This window comes from Hylobates moloch, unplaced genomic scaffold, assembly GCF_009828535.3.
Source record: "Hylobates moloch isolate HMO894 unplaced genomic scaffold, HMol_V3 SCAFFOLD_20, whole genome shotgun sequence".
NCBI lineage: Eukaryota > Metazoa > Chordata > Mammalia > Primates > Hylobatidae > Hylobates > Hylobates moloch.
Window position 1 is genome coordinate 41370803 of NW_026652295.1, and position 22129 is coordinate 41392931.

Genomic DNA, 22129 nt, shown 5'->3' on the forward strand with positions numbered 1-22129 from the left:
TCAATACTGAGGCATCGCTTTGGAAGTCTCTGTACAAATACAATAGTATCAGCAATACAATAGAATCACTCTGCTTTCTAAGACTTGTTGGCCCCCACTCCAGGGGACCTCTGCATTTCCCCTGGCAGGACCTATGTCACCCTGGCCACTGCCTTCCCCGGCTGCTGCCTCACTGGCTGCTTTCCCTCCCTTGTGCCCCCAGCTCCTAGACCTATTTGACAGTGAGGATCCTCGAGAGCGGGACTTCCTCAAGACCATTTTGCATCGCATCTATGGCAAGTTTTTGGGGCTCCGGGCTTATATCCGTAGGCAGATCAACCACATCTTCTACAGGTGAGGCCAGGAGCCCAGGCTTAGGAGCAAAGCATTCTGCTACTGAGGTGGGGTGGGAGCAGGGAGGTGGGGGGACTGTATAGAATGCTGGAGAGACATCAGAGGTTGTCAAGAGAGCCATTTTTCTTCCCTCAGGTTCATCTATGAGACGGAGCATCACAACGGGATTGCTGAGCTCCTGGAGATCCTGGGGAGGTAAGAAGCTGGGTGGGGGCACAGATGCCTGAAAAAGGTTGGTAGGATTGGTGCACTGAACTTGGATCTGACCCTCTGGTCCTAACAAATGTCCTTTAATTCCTAGCATCATCAATGGCTTTGCCCTGCCCCTTAAAGAAGAGCACAAGATGTTCCTCATCCGTGTCCTGCTTCCCCTTCACAAGGTCAAGTCCCTGAGTGTCTACCACCCTCAGGTGAGCTGCCTTCCTCCTGATAATGTCCAACTCAGGCAGCAGAGAAAAGAGCCGGCAGGAAAGTGTTCCAGCTGGGATAGGGGAAGCATAGGGAGCAGGTGGGATAATTCCTTCCCTCCATCTCCCCCTTCTGGGATCTTGTTTCTATCACTGACTTCTCTGAGAACTTCTAGGACCTACACCTCACCTCCCTTCTACCTCACGCTTTTGCAGCTGGCATACTGTGTGGTACAATTCCTGGAGAAGGAGAGCAGTCTGACTGAGCCGGTAATTCCCCTTCCAGGTCCCAAGGTCCACCTCTTACTGTCATCAGCATCACTTGCCAGTCTGTACCTACTGGGGGTGCCATAAGGGGGAGCTCAGGAGGGCTGTGACCTGACCAGTAACATGGTTTCCTCTCTGAAGGGAAAGCGAAACCTATATACACCTAGGAAACAGATCTAAGGCAAAGAAATGGGTAGTTGGCTGAGATCACCCAAACTATGCCCACCAGGGTGGGGGAGAGAACGGGTAGGAAAACTTCCTGGTGACCTAGGCAGGTGCAAAGAATTTTCATCCCCATGCCCTCCTTGTCTCCCAGGTAATTGTGGGACTTCTCAAGTTTTGGCCCAAGACCCACAGCCCCAAGGAGGTGATGTTCTTGAATGAGCTGGAGGAGATTCTGGACGTCATTGAACCTTCCGAGTTCAGCAAAGTGATGGAACCCCTCTTCCGCCAGCTGGCCAAGTGTGTCTCTAGCCCCCATTTCCAGGTGAGACTCCAACCCAGCATATCCCAGCCCCTGCCAGAAACTGAGAAGGTCTTGAGTGAAATGAGCAGCACCCACCGAGTCTGCCTCTCCCCACCAGGTGGCAGAGCGTGCTCTCTATTACTGGAACAATGAGTACATCATGAGCCTGATAAGTGACAATGCTGCCCGAGTCCTCCCCATCATGTTCCCTGCACTCTACAGGAACTCCAAGAGCCACTGGAACAAGTAAGGCGCTGGGGTGGGGATCCAGTTTGGGAAACTTTGAGGGTATGGAAGAACTAAAGAGCCAGAGGTCTCACCTAGTCACCCAGCAAGTGGGGCTGGGTGTTGATAGGACCTTGAGGGGCTGACTGGAGCAAAAAGATGCCCGTGTGCAAGATCTCTGTGATACCAACAGCAGGGCAGCGGCCTGTTACACCACTCCTTGGGTTCACCTATTCTACAGGTCCTATCACAGCTTTGGAGATGTAATTCTATGCAGTGAGAAGCTGATGTGACCTTTTTTGAGAGTATGTGTAAACAATCCCAGGGTTTTAGGCCGGGCATGGTGGCTCACACCTGTAATCCTAGCACTTTGGGAGGCTGGCGAGGTGGGTGGATCATGAGATCAGGAGTTTGAGACCAGCCTGCCCAACACAGTGAAACCCCCATCTCTACTAAAAATACAAAAATTAGCCGGGTGTAGTGGCGGATGCCTGTAGTCCCAGCTACTTGGGAGGCTGAGGCAGGAGAATCACTTGAACTTGGGAGGTGGAGGTTGCAGTGAGCCGAGATCATGCCACTGCACTCCAGCCTGGGTAACAGAGTGAGACTCCATCTTAAAAAAAAAAAAAAAAACTCAGGGTTTTGAAAAGACTTTTCTGCTACAAGCAAGCACATTGTGGTGTAGATGCAGTCTGTCATGCTGCATCTACATGCCCATCATGCTGCTGGGAGGCCATTAGTGTAGGTTGGAGAGTGGGAAAGGATGGGAGGTAGGCAGACCTTGGAGCATGGGGTGAGGGAAGGATGGACAGGTGGACCGGTATTTGTGAAAACCATGAAATGCCAGTCTCAAACCAGGTGATTTGGCCAGAGCTCTCTTCTGATACTGCACAGAGGTTTGTGAACTGGGAAGTAGTAAATGACAAAGCTCTTAGCAGAGATACCCCTGCAAGAGAACAAATTGGGTTCCTCACGCTAAGGGCAGCCTCTGGCCTCCTACACCTCATCTTTCTTCTTGGTGGCAGGACAATCCATGGACTGATCTACAATGCCCTGAAGCTGTTTATGGAAATGAATCAGAAGCTGTTTGATGACTGCACACAACAATACAAGGCAGAGAAGCAGAAGTGAGTATCTCTCTCCCCAGGAGACTTTCATCTTCTACCACCAGCTCACTGTGTTTCTCTCAAGCCCAACCCCAATCCTACTTTTGCTCCTCAGGGGCCGGTTCCGAATGAAGGAAAGGGAAGAGATGTGGCAAAAGATCGAGGAGCTGGCCCGGCTCAACCCCCAGGTGAGGTTTTCCTGCCACTGTTGTGAACTGAGGGGCCAGCCCATCTTGAGCCGGGGGAGAGTTTGTTGGGGGAGGAATATGGAGCACACAGGCCCCCAAGCCTCTGAAGTGCCTCTCACCACTTGTCCATGTCTCCTCACTCAGTATCCCATGTTCCGAGCCCCTCCACCACTGCCCCCTGTGTACTCGATGGAGACAGAGACCCCCACAGCTGAGGACATCCAGCTTCTGAAGAGGACTGTGGAGACTGAGGCTGTTCAGGTGGGAGGGCAATGTAGGGGGATGGAGCAGAAATAATAGCTCTGGAAGGGAGAGGAGACGGAAACAGCAGAGCCAAAGAATAAGGGGACGGAACAATAGAATTCACTGGGAATTGGTCACCGTTCCTCACCTTGTCCCTATTCACACACAGATGCTAAAAGACATCAAGAAGGAGAAAGTGCTGCTGAGGAGGAAGTCGGAGCTGCCCCAGGACGTGTACACCATCAAGGCACTGGAGGCGCACAAGCGGGCGGAAGAGTTCCTAACTGCCAGCCAGGAGGCTCTCTGACCCCTCACATTCCTACCACAGGGCCACAGCCCACACAGCCCTGGGACACTGCCCTGGCCCTCCACACTCTGCTCCCTACTGGCTGACTTGGGGGAAGGCAGCGCCTCTCTAGCTACTCAAGGGAGGGGGATGTGGGCACTTGAAGCAGGGACACCCACAGAGTGGTCCCTCTTCTCCCCAAAAGGTGTTCATGCCTCCCTGTGGCTAGTACAGGCTGAGCACTAAGATGCTTAGTGCTCAGACAACCTGGGGATGCCTGTCCCCTACCTGCTTCTCACCCACAGCTACCTGAGGCTGCTCTGAGAAGTACACACAGGAATACATATGCTCCTCTATTCTTCCCTTCATCCTCATTTGAACACCAGGTATCTCCCCTCCTCTCTCTCCCCTGCAGAGGCATGTAGGGAACAGCAGGAGATTATTCTCACCAAAGTTATGTCAAGCCCCATTGGCCCCTGGAGTAGCTGGAGGGAAGCCAACCCCCCTGCAGCACAAATAGGCCCCCCAGCCCCAGCCGTGTGCTGGCAGATAGGGTTGTATTATTTCTTCTTACCCCATGCCTGACCAAGGGAGGTCAAAAGGAGAAAAGTATAGGCTGTGGACAATAACTGATGAATATAGGGCCCAGATGGACCAAGTGGGGCCGGGGAGGGATGAACACCCTACCCCATGCCCTGTCTTTGGTGAGCAGCAGCCCTGGGGTCACAGACATGGAAGGGACCACCCTGGGGCTGACTGCTTTGCTGTGCTGTTGGTTCCCAAAACTAGAAAGAAGGAAGCAGTGAGCAGTGCCCCAAGCATGGCTCCTGTCAACACCTATTTATTTCCTTGTTTGTGCTATGCTGGGCAGGCCTTCTCTTGTCCCTTGTAGGTACTTTGGAGGGGCCAGGGGCTGAGGAGGGCTGGACCCAGGTTCCACGGGCGCAGGCAGTGTGGCTTTTGGCTGTGTACATAGGGTGCTTTATTCTCCACAGAGTGATACATGCTAAGGTGGGTTGGGCTTGGACCGACGTCCCCATATGTACAGAACTGAATAAAGTGGGTCTCTGAGAAGTCTGATGTGCCTTGATGTGGAAAGGGAGATGGGGAAGATGGAAATGGACATTACAACCAGGGATGTGTTCAGTCCTGTGCTGGTTCTGGCCTGGAATGTAGGAAGATAAGGCAGCTCTCACTGTGGTCACTTCCAGGCAGGGGATGCCTGCCAGGCTTGGAGGGCTTTCTGTACCACATCTTCCCACTGGGCATCCGATATGTCCCGAGCCCAGGCAGGAACCCCTGGCGCAGGCAGGCTTACTCCAGCCATCGTCCTCTTCACCAGCTCTACATGTTCTGAAATCAGAGCCAGAGGCCAGTCAGGCACAGAAATAATGGGACCAGCTCCCCTCCCCAATCCCTGAATCAACCCAGAGCCCTTGGGCTGGTAGGGTCACCAAATCCACCTTGTTACTTTAAGGCAAGCCTGCCCATCCCCAAAGCTAGCAGAAGAGCATTTCACTTGGACTCTGAAGTCTACAAAATCTTAGTTTACAAACTATCTTTTTAGGATAGGGTCTTCCTCTGAAACTTCCTTCTACTGACTCATGCCAGTTCATTTCCTTAGTAATTATTCCAGAATGAAAGAATGATCTTTTACCTGGGTCCATGGGAATAGAGCTGTGGTTGTTCAATGCTGTAGCTCCCTCCTCATCTTCATCTTCACTCTCTAATGGTGGGTCTGGCAAATGAAGCCCCAGGGCCTGCAGAGCCAGAGAAGACCGTTTGGGTCTAGGCTTTCAGGGAGCCCAGCTTCACCTGTTCAGGAACCATCCCTCCTCCTCCTTACCTGGATTCGATCCTGGATGTCAGCAACTACATCTCCATCCCCCACTGGTGCCAGTTCCACCTCCTCTTGTTCAGGATCTTGGTTCAGGGGCTGGTAGGAGTAGCCAGCTGGGCCTGACCCCGTTTCCTCCTGCTCTTCCTCAGGCTCCTCACTGCTCCAATCCCCAGTGCCTTCTGAAGGGCCCTGATGTGGTCCCACTTCCTCAGTCTGATTGGGGAAGATACGCTCAGGGCCCATGGTGTCTCCTCCTAGAACTACTGTTGCCATCCGGGCAGGGGCTGCAAGAACAGGGAGGCGGTAGGACAGGGATCGGATGAAACCAGGCCCATCTTCATCCTCTCATCATCTCTTTGTAGTCTCCTGCGCGCAAAAAACCAGCTCCTCCCCGAGGCTCCTGCATCCTCCACCCCTCCGCCCCGCTTGCAGCCTCTCGTTCCTCCCCCTCTTAAGTCGGGGCTCTTATCTTGAACCAGGCCCCACCGCCTTGCTCCGCCACTTCCTAATTAAACGCCCAATCGGAGGCCCTGCCACCTCCTAAAAGACACCCCTTCCAGAACCCCGGCTCCCCCCGCCACGCCTCCCCCGCGACTTGGGAACTCTGGGTCATCAGACTCCCCTAAACAGGGCGGCGTACCCGCCCCCTTCTCCCCTCTCCTAGAGGACCCCCTCTGTACCGCCTGACAGATGCCCTTCAGGCCCCATGGTCTCCCCTCAAATGGCCCCAGCTGCGGCGTCCGCCCCCGCCCCCATCCGAATCCCGGCGCCGGTGTTTCCGCGCGCCTCACCAGCTCAAAGCCCTTGGCCTCCACTTCCGGCGGGGCAGGACGTGCAGAGGCGCCTAGTCCTCCAGCCCCGCCCCATGTCCATGATTGACGCTAACGAAGACAAGGAGTCCGCCCCTTGCCCCGCCTCCGTCATTCCCAGCCTAGAAAACAAAGGACTGCATTACCCAGTGGCCTCCTCGGTCTTGACACATATTTGCACATGCGCAGAATCTCTCCTACGCCCCTGCCCACTCCTCAGCCCTCTCGTCACTCAGGAACCGTGTGGACTACAAGTCCCGGAATGCCTCGGGCACTTAGCTACGACTGCGCGTGCGCGCACAGCTGCCCGCCGGAAGAACCGAGCTTGGCTGTGTTTATCTCGTTGGGGACTAAGGCGTCGGTTGGCGCGCGACGGGTTCTAGGCTGCAGGCAGCGCGAGGACCCGCGGCCCCGCCCCGGCTCGGCCTGGCAGGTAGCCTGGGATGGGTGGAAGGGCAAGGAAGAATTAGGGGGCTGAGGACGTGCTGTCTAGAGCTGGAGTGACGAGGGAGGGGCCTGAGAGTGATGAGGTGGGGGTGGGGAGGGAGCTAGGGGGATGATGGGAAAGGAGAGTGTTAATGGGGAAAGCAGGGCTAGGGGAGGATGGCGAGGAGATGGGTAGGAGAGACCTGGTGTCTGGAGGAAGCAATGAAGGAAATGGGAAGGAAGACTGGGCCATGAAAACAGGGAAGCTGAGCATAATGGAAGGGGAGGGGTGTCTGGCGTGGTGGGCTAGGGGAGGCCGGAATGTCTGGAAGAAGACAGGGATAGAGTCTTATGCAGGGAGGGGTATCCGTGGTCAGTGCATGCTAATTTTTCTTTCCTTAGTGGAGGTGGGAAAATGGAGGGCTGTTGGGTGGAGCTTGGAATGGTAGGAGAAGGAAAAATGAGAAAACTGCAAAGCTCTCACGAGATCAAGAAGGGCGAGAAATGGGGAATAAAAAATGCAAGAGACCAGGCGGGTAGATACATTAAGGGAATAGAAGAAGTTTGAAAATGCTTGGTGGTGATGGAGGACTGGGGAGACCCAGGGATAAGAGGAGCCCCTGAGAGCCTGGAGGCTTGTTCTCCTTGAATTTGAGTTGTTTATATGGCAGAGAAACTAAATTTTTTTTTCTCCACCTTTGGCTGGAATTGCTTATCTCCTCTCCTGTGCATAGTTTACCTTGACATATGTGAAGAGAAGAATAGAGGATATAAGGGAGGATGGAAGACTTCCATTCTTAAGCCCATCGACCTCCTAACAGTCTCCACAAGCCCAGACCCAAGATATTTTGGAGAGAGGGAGTTATGAAGTGAGAGTAGCTTCCTGCTGGGGCTATTTCAGGATGGGCCCCATGGCTATTTAAAGCTTAGGGTGTGGAGTTGGGGGAGGTTAGGTGGGTGGGACTAGCAAGCCAGCTGAAAGCCATGTCTCTTTCCTGCAAGGGGCCTCCCTTATTTGAGCTGTTTTTGTTCCTGAGGTTTTGCCTGGCTCTTTCCTCTGCCAGGGCTTCTTAAACAGGGAGCAGATGACGATCCACCCAAACTTAGGAGATGCCTGCCAGCAAAAGCATTGTCAGTTGCAAGGATTTGCCTGAAAAAACCCTCAGATGTACCCAGGTGTACGTGCCACTAGGTTGACAGGTTGTGTTTAAGAGACCATGACTAGCCGGGCGCGGTGGCTCACGCCTGTAATCACAGCACTTCGGGAGGCCGAGGAGGGCGGATCACCTCAGGTCAGGAGTTTGAGACCAGCCTGGCCAACATGGTGAAACCCCATCTCTACTAAAAATACAAAAATTAGCTGGGTGTGGTGGCAGGCGCCTGTAATCCCAGCTACTTGGGAGGCTGAGGCAGGAGAATCGCTTGAACCCAGGAGGCGGAGTTTGCAGCGAGCCGAGATTGCGCCATTGCACTCCAGCCTGGGGGCAAGAGCGAGACTTCATCTCAAAAAAAAAAAAAAAAAAGACCATGACCTCTCATGCTGGATCTTTCTCTTGTCCTGCCCAAGGGCATTTTTTGCCTCCCTTCCCCTTTCTTTTTCTTTTTTTTTTTTTGTGAGATAGAGTCTCGCTCTGTCGCCAGGCTGGAGTGCAGTGGTGCAATCTCAGCTCACTCCAACCTCCGCCACCTGAGTTCAAGCAATTCTCCTGCCTCAGCCTCCTGAGTAGCTGGGACTACAGGCGCGCGCCATCATGCCCAGCTAATTTTTGTATCTTTAGTAGAGATGGGTTTCACCATGTTGGCCAGGATGGTCTCCATCTCTTGACCTCGTGATCCACCTGCCTCGGCCTCTCAAGGTGCTGGGATTACAGGCGTGAGACATCGTGCCCAGCCCCTTCCCCTTTGCATTGCACACTCCCACCTCTATCCGCCTTTCAGGAACCTAAGTCATGGAAGAGCTTGTTCTCTCTTTTCTACTGCAAATGGCTTGTTCTCTACCACAGTAGCAGGGATGGGGAAGTGGCAGGAAGAGAAAACCTCTCTTTCTATCCCCATCCCCCAAGCCTAAGCATACACATACCTTTCTGGCTTAAGTCCTGGCAGCATACCAGGCACAGCTGTCAAAGGAACTCCTTGTGCCTGTGGGGGGCCCTGGGTGACCCCAGTGACAACAACTCAGCTTGACAGGAGCTCCCTGTGAGGGGCTAACCAACCGTGGTAACATGGAGGTCCCTGTCCTGGATCAGTCCCGCCCTGTCTTGGGTAGGGGGATTGTTCCACTCTAAAAGCCTGAAAGCTTTTCTGCTTTGAGGCACTCATGCCAGCTTTCAATGGACTGTCTGAGGCTGGCTGGGCTATTAATAGCTGTGAGTATTTTGAGATCCCTTTCCCCACCTTAAAGAACACAGATTCTTAGAGAGGTGGCAGTAAGCAGAGCAGAGACAAGAGAATATACCGTTTGGGAAGGGGGCTTCAAGTTTGTGCCAAGCCAGGGACAGAGTGGAGCCTCCATGAGTAGGTTGTGACCATGATCAGCAGATTCTGAGCTGGCAATCAGGTGGGGGCAGCCCCACCCTTCACTGTTGGAGAACACTGGGCCCAGGCTAGTTCTCTGACCTCGGCAGCTCCCTTGGGGCAGGGCCAGCCACCTGAGCTGTGACTAGTGTCCCTGTGGAGGGGTAGTGTGGGAGGGCCCCCAGGGTGACACTTGGAGGCAAAGGCTGGTTCTGGGCAGAGTCACAGTGAGCTGGGCAGAAGCCTCGCCTGAGGATCCCGTGGCCCCAATTTGTGTGCAGATAGCAGAGGCAGCAGGCCGTGCCGGGGGGGCATGTTGCTGTAACCAGTGGCCCAGGGGATGTTACGGTGGACAGTGCACCTGGAGGGCGGGCCCCGCAGGGTGAACCATGCTGCAGTGGCTGTCGGGCATCGGGTATACTCCTTCGGGGGTTACTGCTCTGGTGAAGACTATGAGACACTGCGTCAGATAGATGTGCACATTTTCAATGCAGGTAAGCCAATGCTGAGGCTGTCCCTGGGTCCCCACATCAGGGTGGGAACGGGCTGCTGATGAGGTTTGGCTGTGGTCTCTGGGACCAAGGGGACTGGGGACAAACATCTGGTTTGGGAAAAGTGGACAGCCTGGAGGGAGGTTCCCAGGGCTGAGCAGAGCTGTGCCCACAGTGTCCTTGCGTTGGACAAAGCTGCCCCCGGTGAAGTCTGCCATCCGTGGGCAAGCTCCTGTGGTACCCTACATGCGCTATGGACACTCAACCGTTCTCATCGACGACACAGTCCTCCTTTGGGGCGGACGGAATGACACTGAAGGGGCCTGCAATGTGCTCTATGCCTTTGACGTCAGTGAGTATGGATCTCAGAGAGGTTATGTCCTTCCAGATGTTGCCTCAGTTGCCTGAGAAAGGTTTGGGTTGGGGGTCTTGGGGAGTAGAGTACTCCAGAGCTCAGGAGGGACTGTCATAGAGGGTGCTTAGTTGAGCCATTTTCTCATCTCCTTCAGATACTCACAAGTGGTTCACACCCCGAGTGTCAGGGACAGTTCCTGGGGCCCGGGATGGACATTCAGCCTGTGTCCTAGGCAAGATCATGTACATTTTCGGGGGCTACGAGCAGCAGGTAGGTCTGGGAATAAACTAAGAGGTTTAGGGTGGGACTGAGAAAGAGGGGAAGGGCAATTTAGGATGGTGAAATGGGAGGCTTTGGCTTGTTTGCAGGTTTTGAGGGGAGGGATGGAGGGTCAGAGTGACTGTTGGCTCCCTCTTTTCTTCCTCCTTTTCTCTTCCTACTCAGGCGGATTGCTTTTCCAATGACATTCACAAGCTAGATACCAGCACCATGACGTGGACTCTTATCTCTACAAAGGTCTGCTCTTTCTTTTTTCTCCCAAATCCCCACCCTCCATTGAAGAAATGATAGGAAGTTCAGTCAGAGCAGATCCTCTTCCAATCTTTGTGCTGACCCCTCCACCATCTCTCTGCCTCTGCCCAGGGCAATCCTGCACGCTGGAGGGACTTCCACTCAGCCACAATGCTGGGAAGTCACATGTATGTCTTTGGGGGCCGTGCCGACCGCTTTGGGCCATTCCATTCCAACAATGAGATTTACTGCAACCGCATTCGAGTCTTTGACACCAGAACTGAGGCTTGGCTGGACTGTCCCCCGACTCCAGTGCTGCCTGAGGGGCGCCGGAGCCACTCGGCCTGTGAGTGTTTGTTACTTCCCTGTGAAGTTCCCTTCCTGCCCTCTTCACACTCTTTTTTTTTTTTTTTTTGAGACGGAGTCTGGAGTGCAGTGGCGCAATCTCGGCTCACTGCAAGCTCCGCCTCCCGGGTTCACGCCATTCTCCTGCCTCAGCCTCTCTGAGTAGCTGGGACTTCAGGCGCCCGCCACCACGCCCGGCTAATTTTTTGTATTTTTAGTAGAGACGAGGTTTCATCGTGGTCTCGATCTCCTGACCTCGTGATCCGCTCGCTTCGGCCTCCCAAAGTGCTGGGATTACAAGCGTGAGCCACCACGCCCGGCCCCTCTTCACACTCTTGACGCTTCCTCTCTCCTTCCAGTTGGCTACAATGGGGAGCTGTACATCTTTGGTGGCTATAATGCAAGGCTGAACCGGCACTTCCATGACCTCTGGAAGTTTAATCCTGGTAAAGAGCACTGCATTTAGGGCAGGAACAAGGAACAATTGAAGTGGGAGGAAAAGAAAAGAATCCTGAGGCGGTGAGGGATGGGGGTGGGGAAGAAACCTGAACTAGGCGGATATTGAACTTCCATATAAATTTCCCTTCAGGGTCCTTTACCTGGAAAAAGATTGAACCGAAGGGGAAGGGGCCATGTCCCCGCCGGCGCCAGTGCTGCTGTATTGTTGGTGACAAGATTGTCCTCTTTGGGGGTACCAGGTTAGAAGGAGAGAGGGAAGGGGCTCAGGGAAGTGACTAATGGGAGAGTGGGAGGTATTTGAAAAGGGGGTCTCGTGGGTAGTTTCTGTCCTACTTTCACATCTCTTTTGATCCTGACAGTCCATCTCCTGAGGAAGGCCTGGGAGATGAATTTGACCTTATAGATCATTCTGACTTACATATTTTGGACTTTAGTAAGTATAGTTATTCCTGAATTGCTCCTGCCATCAAGCTCCCTGTCTTTGGGTGGTGATATCCAGGACTGGATCCTTTCCTCACCTTTGACCGTCTCCTTTCCACAACTTCTCCCTTAAAGGCCCTAGTCTGAAGACTCTGTGCAAACTGGCCGTGATTCAATATAACCTAGACCAGTCCTGTTTGCCTCATGATATCAGGTACAGCGAGTGGTTGGAAGGGAGGGATTGGGTGAGGGTGAGTGAGCAGCACAGGTGTGACCTGATTAGCTTGGTTTCAGTATGGAGGAGACACATTTTTGTTCTGCTGGAGATGTAGTGTACTTGTGGGAAATGAGATGGAAGGAGGTGAATTGACAGCCATCATATAAAACTGTCAGCAGAATAAATTATATGAAAAAAAATCCAGCTCGGCAGCATCACTTTCTGAGACCTAAGCTTATACAGTTATTTTTGTGAACATGCTGAGAACAACTGATTAAATCTTAGAACCTAGCTGCAAAGTAAAGACAAGTTTAGGAGCCTCTGGATCACATTGGTTCCAGAAGATCTGGCTGCTTCCCTTTGAATTTCATTCTTAGGTTCCAGTTAATCACCAGATGTTACTTTATGTATAATTTTTCAGGTTCAAATTAACCACCAGATGTTACTTTGTATATAATTTTTCCTGTCTGGGTCATTCTGAGATACTTCGTCTCTTTTTTTTTTTTTTTTTTGTGAGACGGAGTCTCGCTCCTTCACCCAGGCTGGAGTGCAGTGGCGCGATCTCCGCTCACCGCAGGCTCCGCCCCCCGGGGTTCACGCCATTCTCCTGCCTCAGCCTCCCGCGTAGCTGGGACTACAGGCGCCCGCCACCTCGCCCGGCTAATTTTTTGTATTTTTTAGTGGAGACGGGGTTTCACCATGTTAGCCAGGATGGTCTCGATCTCCTGACCTTGTGATCCGCCCGCCTCGGCCTCCCAAAGTGCTGGGATTACAGGCGTGAGCCACCGCGCCCGGCCTACTTCGTCTCTTTGTATCAGTTCAGTTTAACTCTTGCTGGCTGGGCATGGTGGCTCATACCTATAATCCCATCACTTTGGGAGGTTGAGGTGGGTGAATCAGTTGAGGTCAGGAGTTCGAGACCACCCTGGCCACATGGTGAAGCCCTGTCTCTACTAAAAATACAAAAATTAGCTGGGCATGGTGGCAGCCACCAGTAGTCCCAGCTACTTGGGAGGTTGAGGCAAGAGAATTGCTTGAACCCGGGAGGCGGGGGTTTCAGTGAGTCAAGATTGTGCCACTGCACCACTGTACTCCGGCCTAGGTGACAGAACAAGACTCAAAAAAAAAAAAAAATCAATATGGTTGGATGGGTGGAAGGCCTCAGGAAGGATAGGAGTGCTGAGTCAGAGCCTTAAAAGGATGAGAGTTAAGAGCAAAAATGAGTATTCCTGGTGGGGGTGAGGCATTCCTGGTGAGGGTAAAGTTGAGGGGCTGCCTGGTTGGCTCTAAGCAAAGCAGGAAAGGCAGGTTGGGATGTTGACTGACATGTATACACAGATCTCAGGTGCCTGGACACTACAATATACATACATATATAAACATAAACCGGAAATCCATATGAGCTTGGAGGTAGAGGAGTGGGTGGTGTTGGATTTGGTGGTGGGTAGGTTCTGATTGTTAAACCTAGTAGGTCTCTTAAGTAAGGTCTCTTAAGTAAGAGGTGGCTGTGGGTGGTTGACCTTTAGGAAGTTGGAGAGACTGGTGTGTTTATAGCTTGGTTCAAACATCCCTGAGCTTGGGCTGAGGGCCCCCTCTTCTTTCTGTCTGTTATTGTTGGCCTTCCAGGTGGGAGCTGAATGCCATGACCACCAACAGCAATATCAGTCGCCCCATCGTCTCCTCCCATGGGTAGGAGGAAGTTTCTGCCACCTCCCCTCCTGAGCCTGCTGTCATCTTCACTGCCCCTGCCCATCTGTCACCCACCTGCTCCTTTGACCCCTGGACTTGGTATACCTCCATGTGGAGTTGTTGGGCGAGAGGTGTTCTCTGTGCTGTGAATTCAGTGGGGAGCTGTAGCGGGGTGGGGGCCAGGTTCCTCCCCCCTTGGGCCGAGGGCCCCTTCCCCTTGGTGCTCTGTCCCCATCCACCTCCTTTCAGCTGCTCCTGGGCCTCAGTTCTGCCCAGGGCCAGCCAGGTTCTGCTGGGAACGGAAGGGAATGGGGAGAAGGGAGAAGCAAGCAGTGTCTGAGCCTCAGGAGCTTCCCCCTCCCCCTTTGCCTATCCCCTCCCCTCTGCTTGAGCCTTGAGCCTTGACTGAGAGCTGAAAGGAGTTGTAGCTGTTGGCATGAGACCTCCTTCTCTCCGTCTTGGGGAGGCGGGGACCAGCAGATAATCCCACCCTTCGTTGAGCTGTCGCTGTACCCTGAAGCTCAGCCAGCTCAGATTTTATAAAAATTAATCAAAACCTCCAAACGTGTCGTGTGTTTTTGTGGAATACGGTGGAGAAGCCTGGAGTTTGCAGTGGGGGCAGGGTGCTGAGGACAAGCACCCTGAGGTTCTGGTTTCTCAGCCAAGGGTATTAGGAAACCAAATGCCACTAAGGCCTGGCCCAAGCTTCTCGGGCGTGGAAGCCAGCGCCCTGCGACTCGGGCAGAAGGTTGCGACAATCTCTCCAGAGCGGGCTATCCTTTGGGCCCGGCTCCCTGGCCCCCGGCCGCACAGTTTTCTGCCCATTCGTCACCACGTTGAGACGGGGAACGCCGGAAGAGGCGGGGCAGGGGCTGCCGTGAGCGGAAGCGGCGCCATTCGTCTTCCGAACGCTACTGCCAGCTAATGCCGGGAGCTAACTGCCGCGCCGGGGCCGGGGCCCGGGACCGCGAGGAGGACGGCGGGGGCCTGGAGCCCGCGGCCGCGGCCCGCGACCTATTGAGGGGTGAGGGCATGGGGCAGGGCGGGCTGGGGAGGGGAAGGAGATTTCCCAGGCGGGGCCCTGAGCCTGCAGAGACTGCCGGTAAGACTGCCAAGTTTTCTAAGAGGCAGACGCTACACTAGGGGCGCCCCCAGTGCAATGGAAAGTGGGGGTGAGAGGAGATGCTTCCGGGATTAAGACATCCTGAGAAGTTTATTCACGGCAGGATGAGGGTTTTCGGCAATGGGGAACGTATGTGCAATAGCATGGAAGCAGGAAAAGGCATGCATGGCTGCTGAAGGCTTAGTAGGTCAGAATTCAGCAGATTCCGTAGACTTTGTTTTTTTAATTTTTTTTTTTGGGGACGGAGTCTCGCTGTGTCGCCAAGGCTGGAGTGCAGTGGCGCGATGTCGGCAAGCTCCGCCTCCCGGTTCACGCCGTTCTCCTGCCTCAGCCTCCCGAGTAGCTGGGACTACAGGCGCCCGCCACCACGCCCGGCTAATTTTTTGTATTTTTAGTAGAGATGGGGTTTCACCGTGTTAGCCAGGATGGTCTCTATCTCCTGACCTCGTGATCCGCCCGCCTTGGCCTCCCAAAGTGCTGCGATGACAGGCGTGAGCCACCTCGCCCAGCCAGGTCTCATCATGTTACCAGGTGCCAGTGCTGGTCTCCAGTTCCTGGGCTCAAGTGATCCACCCGCCTCAGCCACCCAAGGATTACAGGATTACTGTGCCCAGCAAATGCTGCAGGCTTTTTGTTAAGGCACAGTTCTAGCTGCTGGAGATACAGTTGTGAATAAAATAGTCAAACACTCCTATCCTGGCCGGGTGTGGTGGATCACACCTGTAATCCCAGCACCAGGGGAGACTGAAGCAGGAGAATCGCTTGAGCCCAGGAGTTCAAGACCAGCCTGGGAAACATAATGAGACCCGCTTTTCTACTAAAAATAAAAAAATTTAGCCACAGTGGTGGGCCCACGTCTGTATGACCAGCCACTGAGGAGGCTGAGGCATGAGGATAGTTTGAGCCCAGGAGGTCGAGGCTGCAGTGAGCAGTGATTAGGCCACTGCACTTCAGCCTGGGCAACAGAGCAAGACCTTTTTTCAAAATAAATAAAATTTAAGGCCAGGTGTGGCTCATGCCTGTAATTCCAGCACTTTGGGAGGCCGAGGCAGGCTGATCACAAGGTCAGGAGATCAAGACCATCTGGGCCAACATGGTGAAACCCGTCTTTATTAAAAATGCAATAATCAGCTGGGCTTGGTGGCGCGTGCCTTAGTCCCAGCTACTCGGGAGGCTGAGGCAGGAGAATCGCTTGAACCTGGGAGGTGGAGGTTGCAGTGAGCCGAGGTCGCGCCACTGCACTCCAGCCTGGTGACAGAGCGAGTTCAGCTCAAATAAGTAAAATTTAAGGCAGACAAGTAAATTATTACGTTAAAAGGCAATAAAACACTGAATTGTAGACTTTAGAGAACTGGATTTTGTGGAATATGAATTATAGCTCAATTCTTTTTAAGGTGATAGAGGATATGGAAAAAAAATAAAGCTTAGGAGAGGTTGCATTTTTTTTTTTTTTTCCGAGATGGAGTCTCGCTCTGTCGCCCAGGCTGGAGTGCAGTGACGTGATCTCAGCTCACTGCATCCTCCGCCTCCCAGGTTCAAGCTCTTCTCCCGCCTCAGCCTCCCGAGTAGCTGGGATTACAGGCACCTGCCATCATGCCCAGCTAGTTTTTGTATTTTTGTAGAGACAGGGTTTCACCATGTTGACCAGGCTGGTCTTGAACTCCTGACCTCAGGTGATTGATCCCCCTCGGCCTCCCAAAGTGCTGGGATTACAGGCGTGAGCCACCACACCTGGACGAGGGGTTGCAATTTTAAATAACTTAAAGAAGACCTCTTTGGGAAGGTGATTTGAATAAAGGCTTGAAGGAACTGAGGGAGGATCTGTACCTATGTACAGCTTCTGGGGGAAGTGTACCAAGCAGAGTCAACATGTGCAGAAGAACTGAGGTGGGAATATGCTGCTAGGAGACACATTGAGAGGAGTGAGAGGGAGATGAGTAGATTAGAGATATGACAGGGGCCAGGTCACTTGGGGGCTTGCAGGCCATTATTAAGGTACATGGCTTTTACTGTGAGCGAGATGGAAGCCATTGGGGACTTTTACCTGTAGGAGTAACATGATCTGAAGTTTATGTGTGGGAGTGATAAGATCTGATTTTATTTTCGATGCCTCTCTCAGGCTGAATTGAGGTGCGTAGCTTTGAGAGGAGTGAGACAGGCGGTTGGGAGACTAGGAGGCTAGGGCATTGATTGACGTGAGAGATGCTGAGCATATGGACCAGGACACTGGCAATGGTAACTGAGCAAGGGAGGCAGAGGCCCTTGTGGGGAAACCTGTGGATGAGTAAAAGAGAGTAAAAGAATGACTAAAAGAGAAAAAGAAGGGACTCTGGTTTGGTCCACCTTTGACCTTACGTATACACCTTCCTTAGCAAGATGAGGCCCCAGGTTGCTGAAATAGTTGGAGAGTTAGGTGTCAGTTTAACACTATCACAGCCTCTACTGCCTAGGACTTGTAATAATGATTGGTCTGATGGAGTATTAGAAAGGATTAGCTAGTTAAGGAATGGGGATGGGAAGATGTCTTTTCTACAGTGGGACATGCTGAGCTGAATTGTATGTCCCTCCCCACTTCCACAGGCACATCTAACATGTCATTTGAGGAGCTGTTGGAATTGCAGAGCCAAGTGGGGACTAAGACATACAAACAATTAGTAGCTGGAAACAGCCCTAAGGAACAAGGTTCTAGACCACCTATCCAAAATGCATGTGTTGCAGATAAGCACAGGTAAGCAAGGCTTGCCCTAGAAGTTGGAAGATAACTGGGACCTTGAATAGGTATGTTGTCTTGGGTGACAGGTGGGAAGCCTTTAACCAACACTGGAGTCCTCTTGACTTGGCCTTTAATTTCTCCATAGGCCTCTGGAAATGTCAGCCAAGATCCGAGTACCATTTTTACGTCAGGTTGTTCCCATCAGTAAAAAGGTAAGGAAGAAGGCCAGGCATTGTGGCTCACACCTGTAATCCCAGCACTTTGGGAGGCCGAGGTGGGCAGATCACCCGAGGTCAGGAGTTCCAAGACCAGCATGGTCAACATGGTGAAACCCTGTCTGTACTAAAAATACAAAACTTAGCTGGGCATGGTGGTGTGCGCCTGTAGTCCCAGCTGCTTGGAAAGCTGAGGCACAAGAATCGCTTGAACCTGGGAGGTGGAGGTGGTTGCAGTGAGTCAGGATCACTGCCCTACAGCCTGGAGGACAGAGTGAGACTCTGTCTCAAAAAAAAAAAAAAAAAAAAAAAAAAAAGAGGCCAGGCGCGGTGGCTCACGTCTGTAATCCCAGCACTTTGGAAGGCCAAGGTGGGTGAATCACGAGGTCAGGAGATTGAGGCCATCCTAGCTAACACAGTGAAACCCCGTCTCTACTAAAAAGACAAAAAAAATTAGCCGGGCGTGGTGGTGGGTGCCTGTAGTCCCAGGTACTCAGGAGGCTGAGGCAGGAGAATGGTGTGAACCCGGGAGGCAGAGCTTGCAGTGAGCCGAGATTGCGCCACTGCACTCCAGGCTGGGCGACAGCGAGACTGTGTCTCAAAAAGCAAAAAAACAGAAAGGTGAGGAAAAGACAGGAAGCACTTTTTCTCAGTGAAAGGAGATCGAACAGTTGTGTTTTATATTCTCTCTCTTCTCTCCAAAGGTAGCCCGGGACCCTCGCTTTGATGATCTGTCAGGGGAATATAATCCTGAGGTGTTTGACAAAACATACCAATTCTTGAATGACATCCGAGCGAAAGAGAAAGAGGTATACAGCTTGAGACTGGTTTCCAGGGAATTTTGTGGGGTGGAAAATGAGGGCACAGGTTAGAGAGTTGGGCAGGGGGAGCGGGAAGTATAGTGGTGGGCAGACTTAACTCTCAAATTCAGTTCATATTCAAATCCTGGCTCATCAGTTTACTAGCTGTGTGACTACTGGCATGTTACTTAATCTCTCTATGCTTTAGTTTTCTAATCATAAAAAAAATAATAATAATAATTACTGTCTTGGAGGCGAGATGTGGTGGCTCACACCTGTAAGTAATCCCAGCACTTGGGAAGACTGAGGTGAGCAGATGATTTGAGGCCAGCAGTTCAAGACCAGCCTGGCTAACATGGTGAAACCCCATCTCTACTAAAAACAGAAAAATTAGCCAAGTGTGGTGTTGCACGCCTATAGTCCCAGCTACTCAAGAGGCTGAGGCATGGGAATCGCTGGTGCTCTGGAGACAAAGGTTGCAGTGAGGCAAGATCGCGTCACTGCACTCCAACCTGGGCGGCAGGGCAAGACTGTCTACAAACAAACAAACAAATAGTTACTGTCTTGGTGTTATCAAGTTAATATATGTGAACTTCTGGCCGGGTGTGGTGGCTCACGCCTGTCATCCCACCACTTTGGGAGGCCGAGGCAGGCAGATCACGAGGTCAGGAGATTGAGACCATCCTGGCCAACGTGGTGAAATTTAATCTCTACTGAAATACAAAAAACAAATTAGCCGGGCGTGGTGGCATGTGCCTGTAGTCCCAGCTACTTGGGAGGCTGAGGCAGGGGAATTGCTTGAACCCAGGAGGCGGAGGTTGCAGTGAGCTGAGATCACACCACTGCACTCCAGCCTGGTGACAGAGCAAGACTCCGTCTCAAAAAAAATATGTGTGTGTGTGTGTGTGTGTGTGTGTGTGAACTGCTTAGGATAATGCTTTACATAAAATTTCAGCTAACATTTGCAGAATGCTAACCATGATACTCATTTTCCAATGTGGAGCTTGTGAAAAAACAGTTGAAGAAGCACCGTTCAGGAGAGGAGCATGAGAAACTGCAGCAACTGCTTCAGCGAATGGTGAGTGGGTAATAATTGTGGTGGGTAATGAAAGCAGTTAAAGGTGGGGAGATATTCACAGTCCCTCCTATTCACCCATCTCATCTTTGCTCCTCAGGAGCAGCAAGAAATGGCACAGCAGGAACGAAAGCAACAGCAGGAGCTGCACCTGGCCCTGAAGCAAGAACGTCGGGCTCAGGCCCAGCAGGGCCATCGGCCATACTTCCTGAAGAAATGTGAGTTGGACACAACTGTTACTAACAGGGACAGGGGTGCAGGGGCCATGGTGGTAGATTATTGTGTTGGGGTGTCCCTGATTCCCTTTAAGGAAGGTATGAAGGTTGGATCCCCTGGTAACTTGGAGGAAAGTAGAAATAGTAGGGAGTTGTTGTTTGCAACCAGTCTTGTATCCCTAATTAGATCATGGCAGGGATTGTCACCTTTATCTCTTGGTCTACACTCCCCACTTCCCAACCCTCCCCCCCAGTGAGTTTTATCTCTTGGTCTACACTACACACACACACACACACACAGAGTCAGTTTTATTTCTTGGTCTACACACACACACACACACACACACACACACACACACACACACATATGCTGGGCCAGGCACATAGGTGTTCATAGTTGGTTGAATTAAGTAGGATTTAGATCATATAAAAAATCATCAGCTGGGCTGGGCACGGTGGCTCATGCCTATAATCCCAGCACTATGGGAGGCCAATGTAGAGGGTCACGAGGTCAGGAGTTCGAGACCAGCCTGGGGGCCAACATGGTGAAACCCCGTCTCTACTAAAGATATTAAAAAATTAGCTGGGCGTAGTGGTGTGCACCTGTAATCCAGCTACTCAGGAGGCTGAGGCAGGAGGATCACTTGAGCCTGGGAGGCGGAGGTTGCAGAAAGCCTAGATTGCACCATTGTACTCCAGCCTGGGCAACAGGGTGAGACTCTGTCTCACAGGAGAAAAAAAGAAAAAAAAAAGTCACCAGTTGGGCCGGGCGCAGTGCCTCACACCTGTAATCCCAGCACTTTGGGAGGCCGAGGAGGGCAGATCACGAGGTCAGGAGTTCAAGACCAGCCTGGCAAACATGGTGAAACCCCATCTCTACTAAAAATACAAGAATTAGCTGGGTGTGGTGCCGTGCATCTGTAATCCTAGCTACTCAGGAGGCTGAGACAGGAGAATCGCTTGAACCTGGGAGGCGGAGGTTGCAGTGAGCTGAAATCGTGCTGCACTTCAGCCTGGGTGACAGCGAGACTCCATCTCAAAAAAAAAAAAAAAAAAGTCACCCGTTGGCCAGGCGCAGTGGCTCACGCCTGTAATCACAGCACTTTGGGAGGCTGAGGAGGGCAGATCACCTGAGGTCAGGAGTTCGAGACCAGCCTGGCCAACATGGCGTAACCCTGTCTCTACTAAAAATACAAAAAAATTAGCCGGGTGTGGTGGCGCGCGCCTGTAATCCCAGCTACTCCGGAGGCTGAGGCAGGAGAATCACTTGAACCCAGAAGACGGAGGTTGCAGTGAGCCGAGATCGCGTCACTGCACTCCAGCCTGGGTGACAGAGCAGGACTCCATCTCAGAAAAGAGATAAAGAGGCACCAGTGAGCTTTAAAGAACTCATGTATCCAGCATAATGGCTTGGAGTTACTGACCTGGTTTGGGAAAGAATAGGGGCTTCCTTCTTTGTTCACCAACTTTCATTCTCCCTGTCATTTAGCTGAGCAGCGCCAGTTGGCACTAGCTGAGAAGTTCAAGGAGCTGAAACGCAGCAAGAAATTGGAGAACTTCTTGAGTCGAAAGAGGCGACGAAATGCAGGCAAGGACAGGAGACATCTCCCTTTGAGCAAAGAGTAATAAGGAACTATCCTCTGCTCTGCCACTGCCCCAGGGAGACATGGATCTGTGAGGACAGATTTGGCCACGGCTGGTTTCCATTCAAGGGCAAGGATCACAGCTGCCCTTGAATCTCATTGCCTCAGAGAAGACTAGAGGGCTCTTGGACTATCCCTAGGGCTACACAAGAAGAATAGTTCAGCTTTCTGCCATGCCACACAGCCTCAGCTTGAATCTGGTTCATTGTATCCTCATGTTCTTTTCTCATCCTTGACTTAAACCAGGGATTCTGATACCGAAGAAGAGGGGCCAGTGAAGACCATGGAGTCTGTTCATGACTCCCAGGGCTCGGACATTATGTAGGAGCCACTTCATAAACATTCTTCTTTACTCATCTTTTTATTTTGTTTTTTTGTGGCCTTCTTTTTGTGTTTCCCCCCCGCCCGCCGCGAAACAGAGTTTTGCTCTGTCACCCAGGCTAGAGTGCAGTGGTGCAATCTCGGCTCACTGCAACCTCCACCTCCCAGGTTCAAGTGATTCTTGTGCCTCAGCCTACTGAGTAGCTGGGATTACAGACATCCGCCACCAAGCCCAGCTAATTTCTTTTGTATTTTTAGTAGAGACAGAGTTTTGCCATGTTGGCTAGTTTGGTCTTAAACTCTTGGCCTCAAGTGATCTGCCTGCCTCAGACTCCCAAAGTGCTGGGATTACACGCGTGAGCCACCATTCCCAGCCTTAAGGCCTCTGCTTTTATGTGGGATTTGTGGGTAGCCTAGAACTACTTTTT

The 22129-nt window shown here is 52.2% G+C and overlaps 4 protein-coding genes across 6 annotated transcripts in view; 3 read left to right on the forward strand and 1 right to left on the reverse strand.

Moving 5' to 3' along the window:
- The window catches only part of PPP2R5D (protein phosphatase 2 regulatory subunit B'delta), a 27599-nt gene extending 23246 nt beyond the window's left edge, over positions 1-4353 (forward strand). For both annotated transcript variants that reach the window (XM_032141658.2, XM_058432558.1), the window contains exons 7-16: positions 203-333; positions 469-528; positions 635-743; positions 957-1010; positions 1324-1494; positions 1592-1719; positions 2724-2825; positions 2920-2992; positions 3137-3253; positions 3405-4353. In XM_032141658.2, the coding sequence (XP_031997549.1) occupies positions 203-333; positions 469-528; positions 635-743; positions 957-1010; positions 1324-1494; positions 1592-1719; positions 2724-2825; positions 2920-2992; positions 3137-3253; positions 3405-3542 (1083 nt within the window). In that variant the 3' untranslated portion in view covers positions 3543-4353. The remainder of the gene's footprint in view (positions 1-202; positions 334-468; positions 529-634; positions 744-956; positions 1011-1323; positions 1495-1591; positions 1720-2723; positions 2826-2919; positions 2993-3136; positions 3254-3404) is intronic.
- MEA1 (male-enhanced antigen 1) lies at positions 4347-6292 on the reverse strand. 2 transcript variants are annotated; one of them, XM_032141671.2, is made up of 4 exons: positions 6042-6202; positions 5368-5645; positions 5179-5281; positions 4347-4874 (listed from the first exon to the last, which is right to left on the reverse strand). In XM_032141671.2, the coding sequence occupies exons 1-4, from the start codon at positions 6067-6069 to the stop codon at positions 4723-4725; spliced, it is 561 nt and encodes a 186-aa protein (XP_031997562.1). In that variant the 5' UTR covers positions 6070-6202; the 3' UTR covers positions 4347-4722. The 2 variants fall into 2 exon arrangements, with proteins under 2 accessions (XP_031997562.1, XP_031997563.1); XM_032141672.2 differs by having other exon boundaries at positions 4480-4874; positions 6153-6292.
- A 184-nt stretch (positions 6293-6476) lies between these two features.
- On the forward strand, positions 6477-14160 carry KLHDC3 (kelch domain containing 3). The gene is made up of 11 exons (XM_032141674.2): positions 6477-6603; positions 9392-9604; positions 9777-9953; positions 10111-10226; positions 10401-10472; positions 10599-10812; positions 11171-11257; positions 11401-11509; positions 11630-11703; positions 11826-11904; positions 13534-14160. The coding sequence occupies exons 2-11, from the start codon at positions 9451-9453 to the stop codon at positions 13598-13600; spliced, it is 1149 nt and encodes a 382-aa protein (XP_031997565.1). The 5' UTR covers positions 6477-6603; positions 9392-9450; the 3' UTR covers positions 13601-14160.
- A 288-nt stretch (positions 14161-14448) lies between these two features.
- On the forward strand, positions 14449-21740 carry RRP36 (ribosomal RNA processing 36). Its single transcript, XM_032141675.2, has 7 exons — positions 14449-14620; positions 17300-17447; positions 17578-17644; positions 18352-18456; positions 19451-19525; positions 19623-19740; positions 21227-21740. The coding sequence occupies exons 1-7, from the start codon at positions 14521-14523 to the stop codon at positions 21361-21363; spliced, it is 750 nt and encodes a 249-aa protein (XP_031997566.1). The 5' UTR covers positions 14449-14520; the 3' UTR covers positions 21364-21740.
- The last annotated feature ends 389 nt before the right edge of the window (positions 21741-22129 follow it).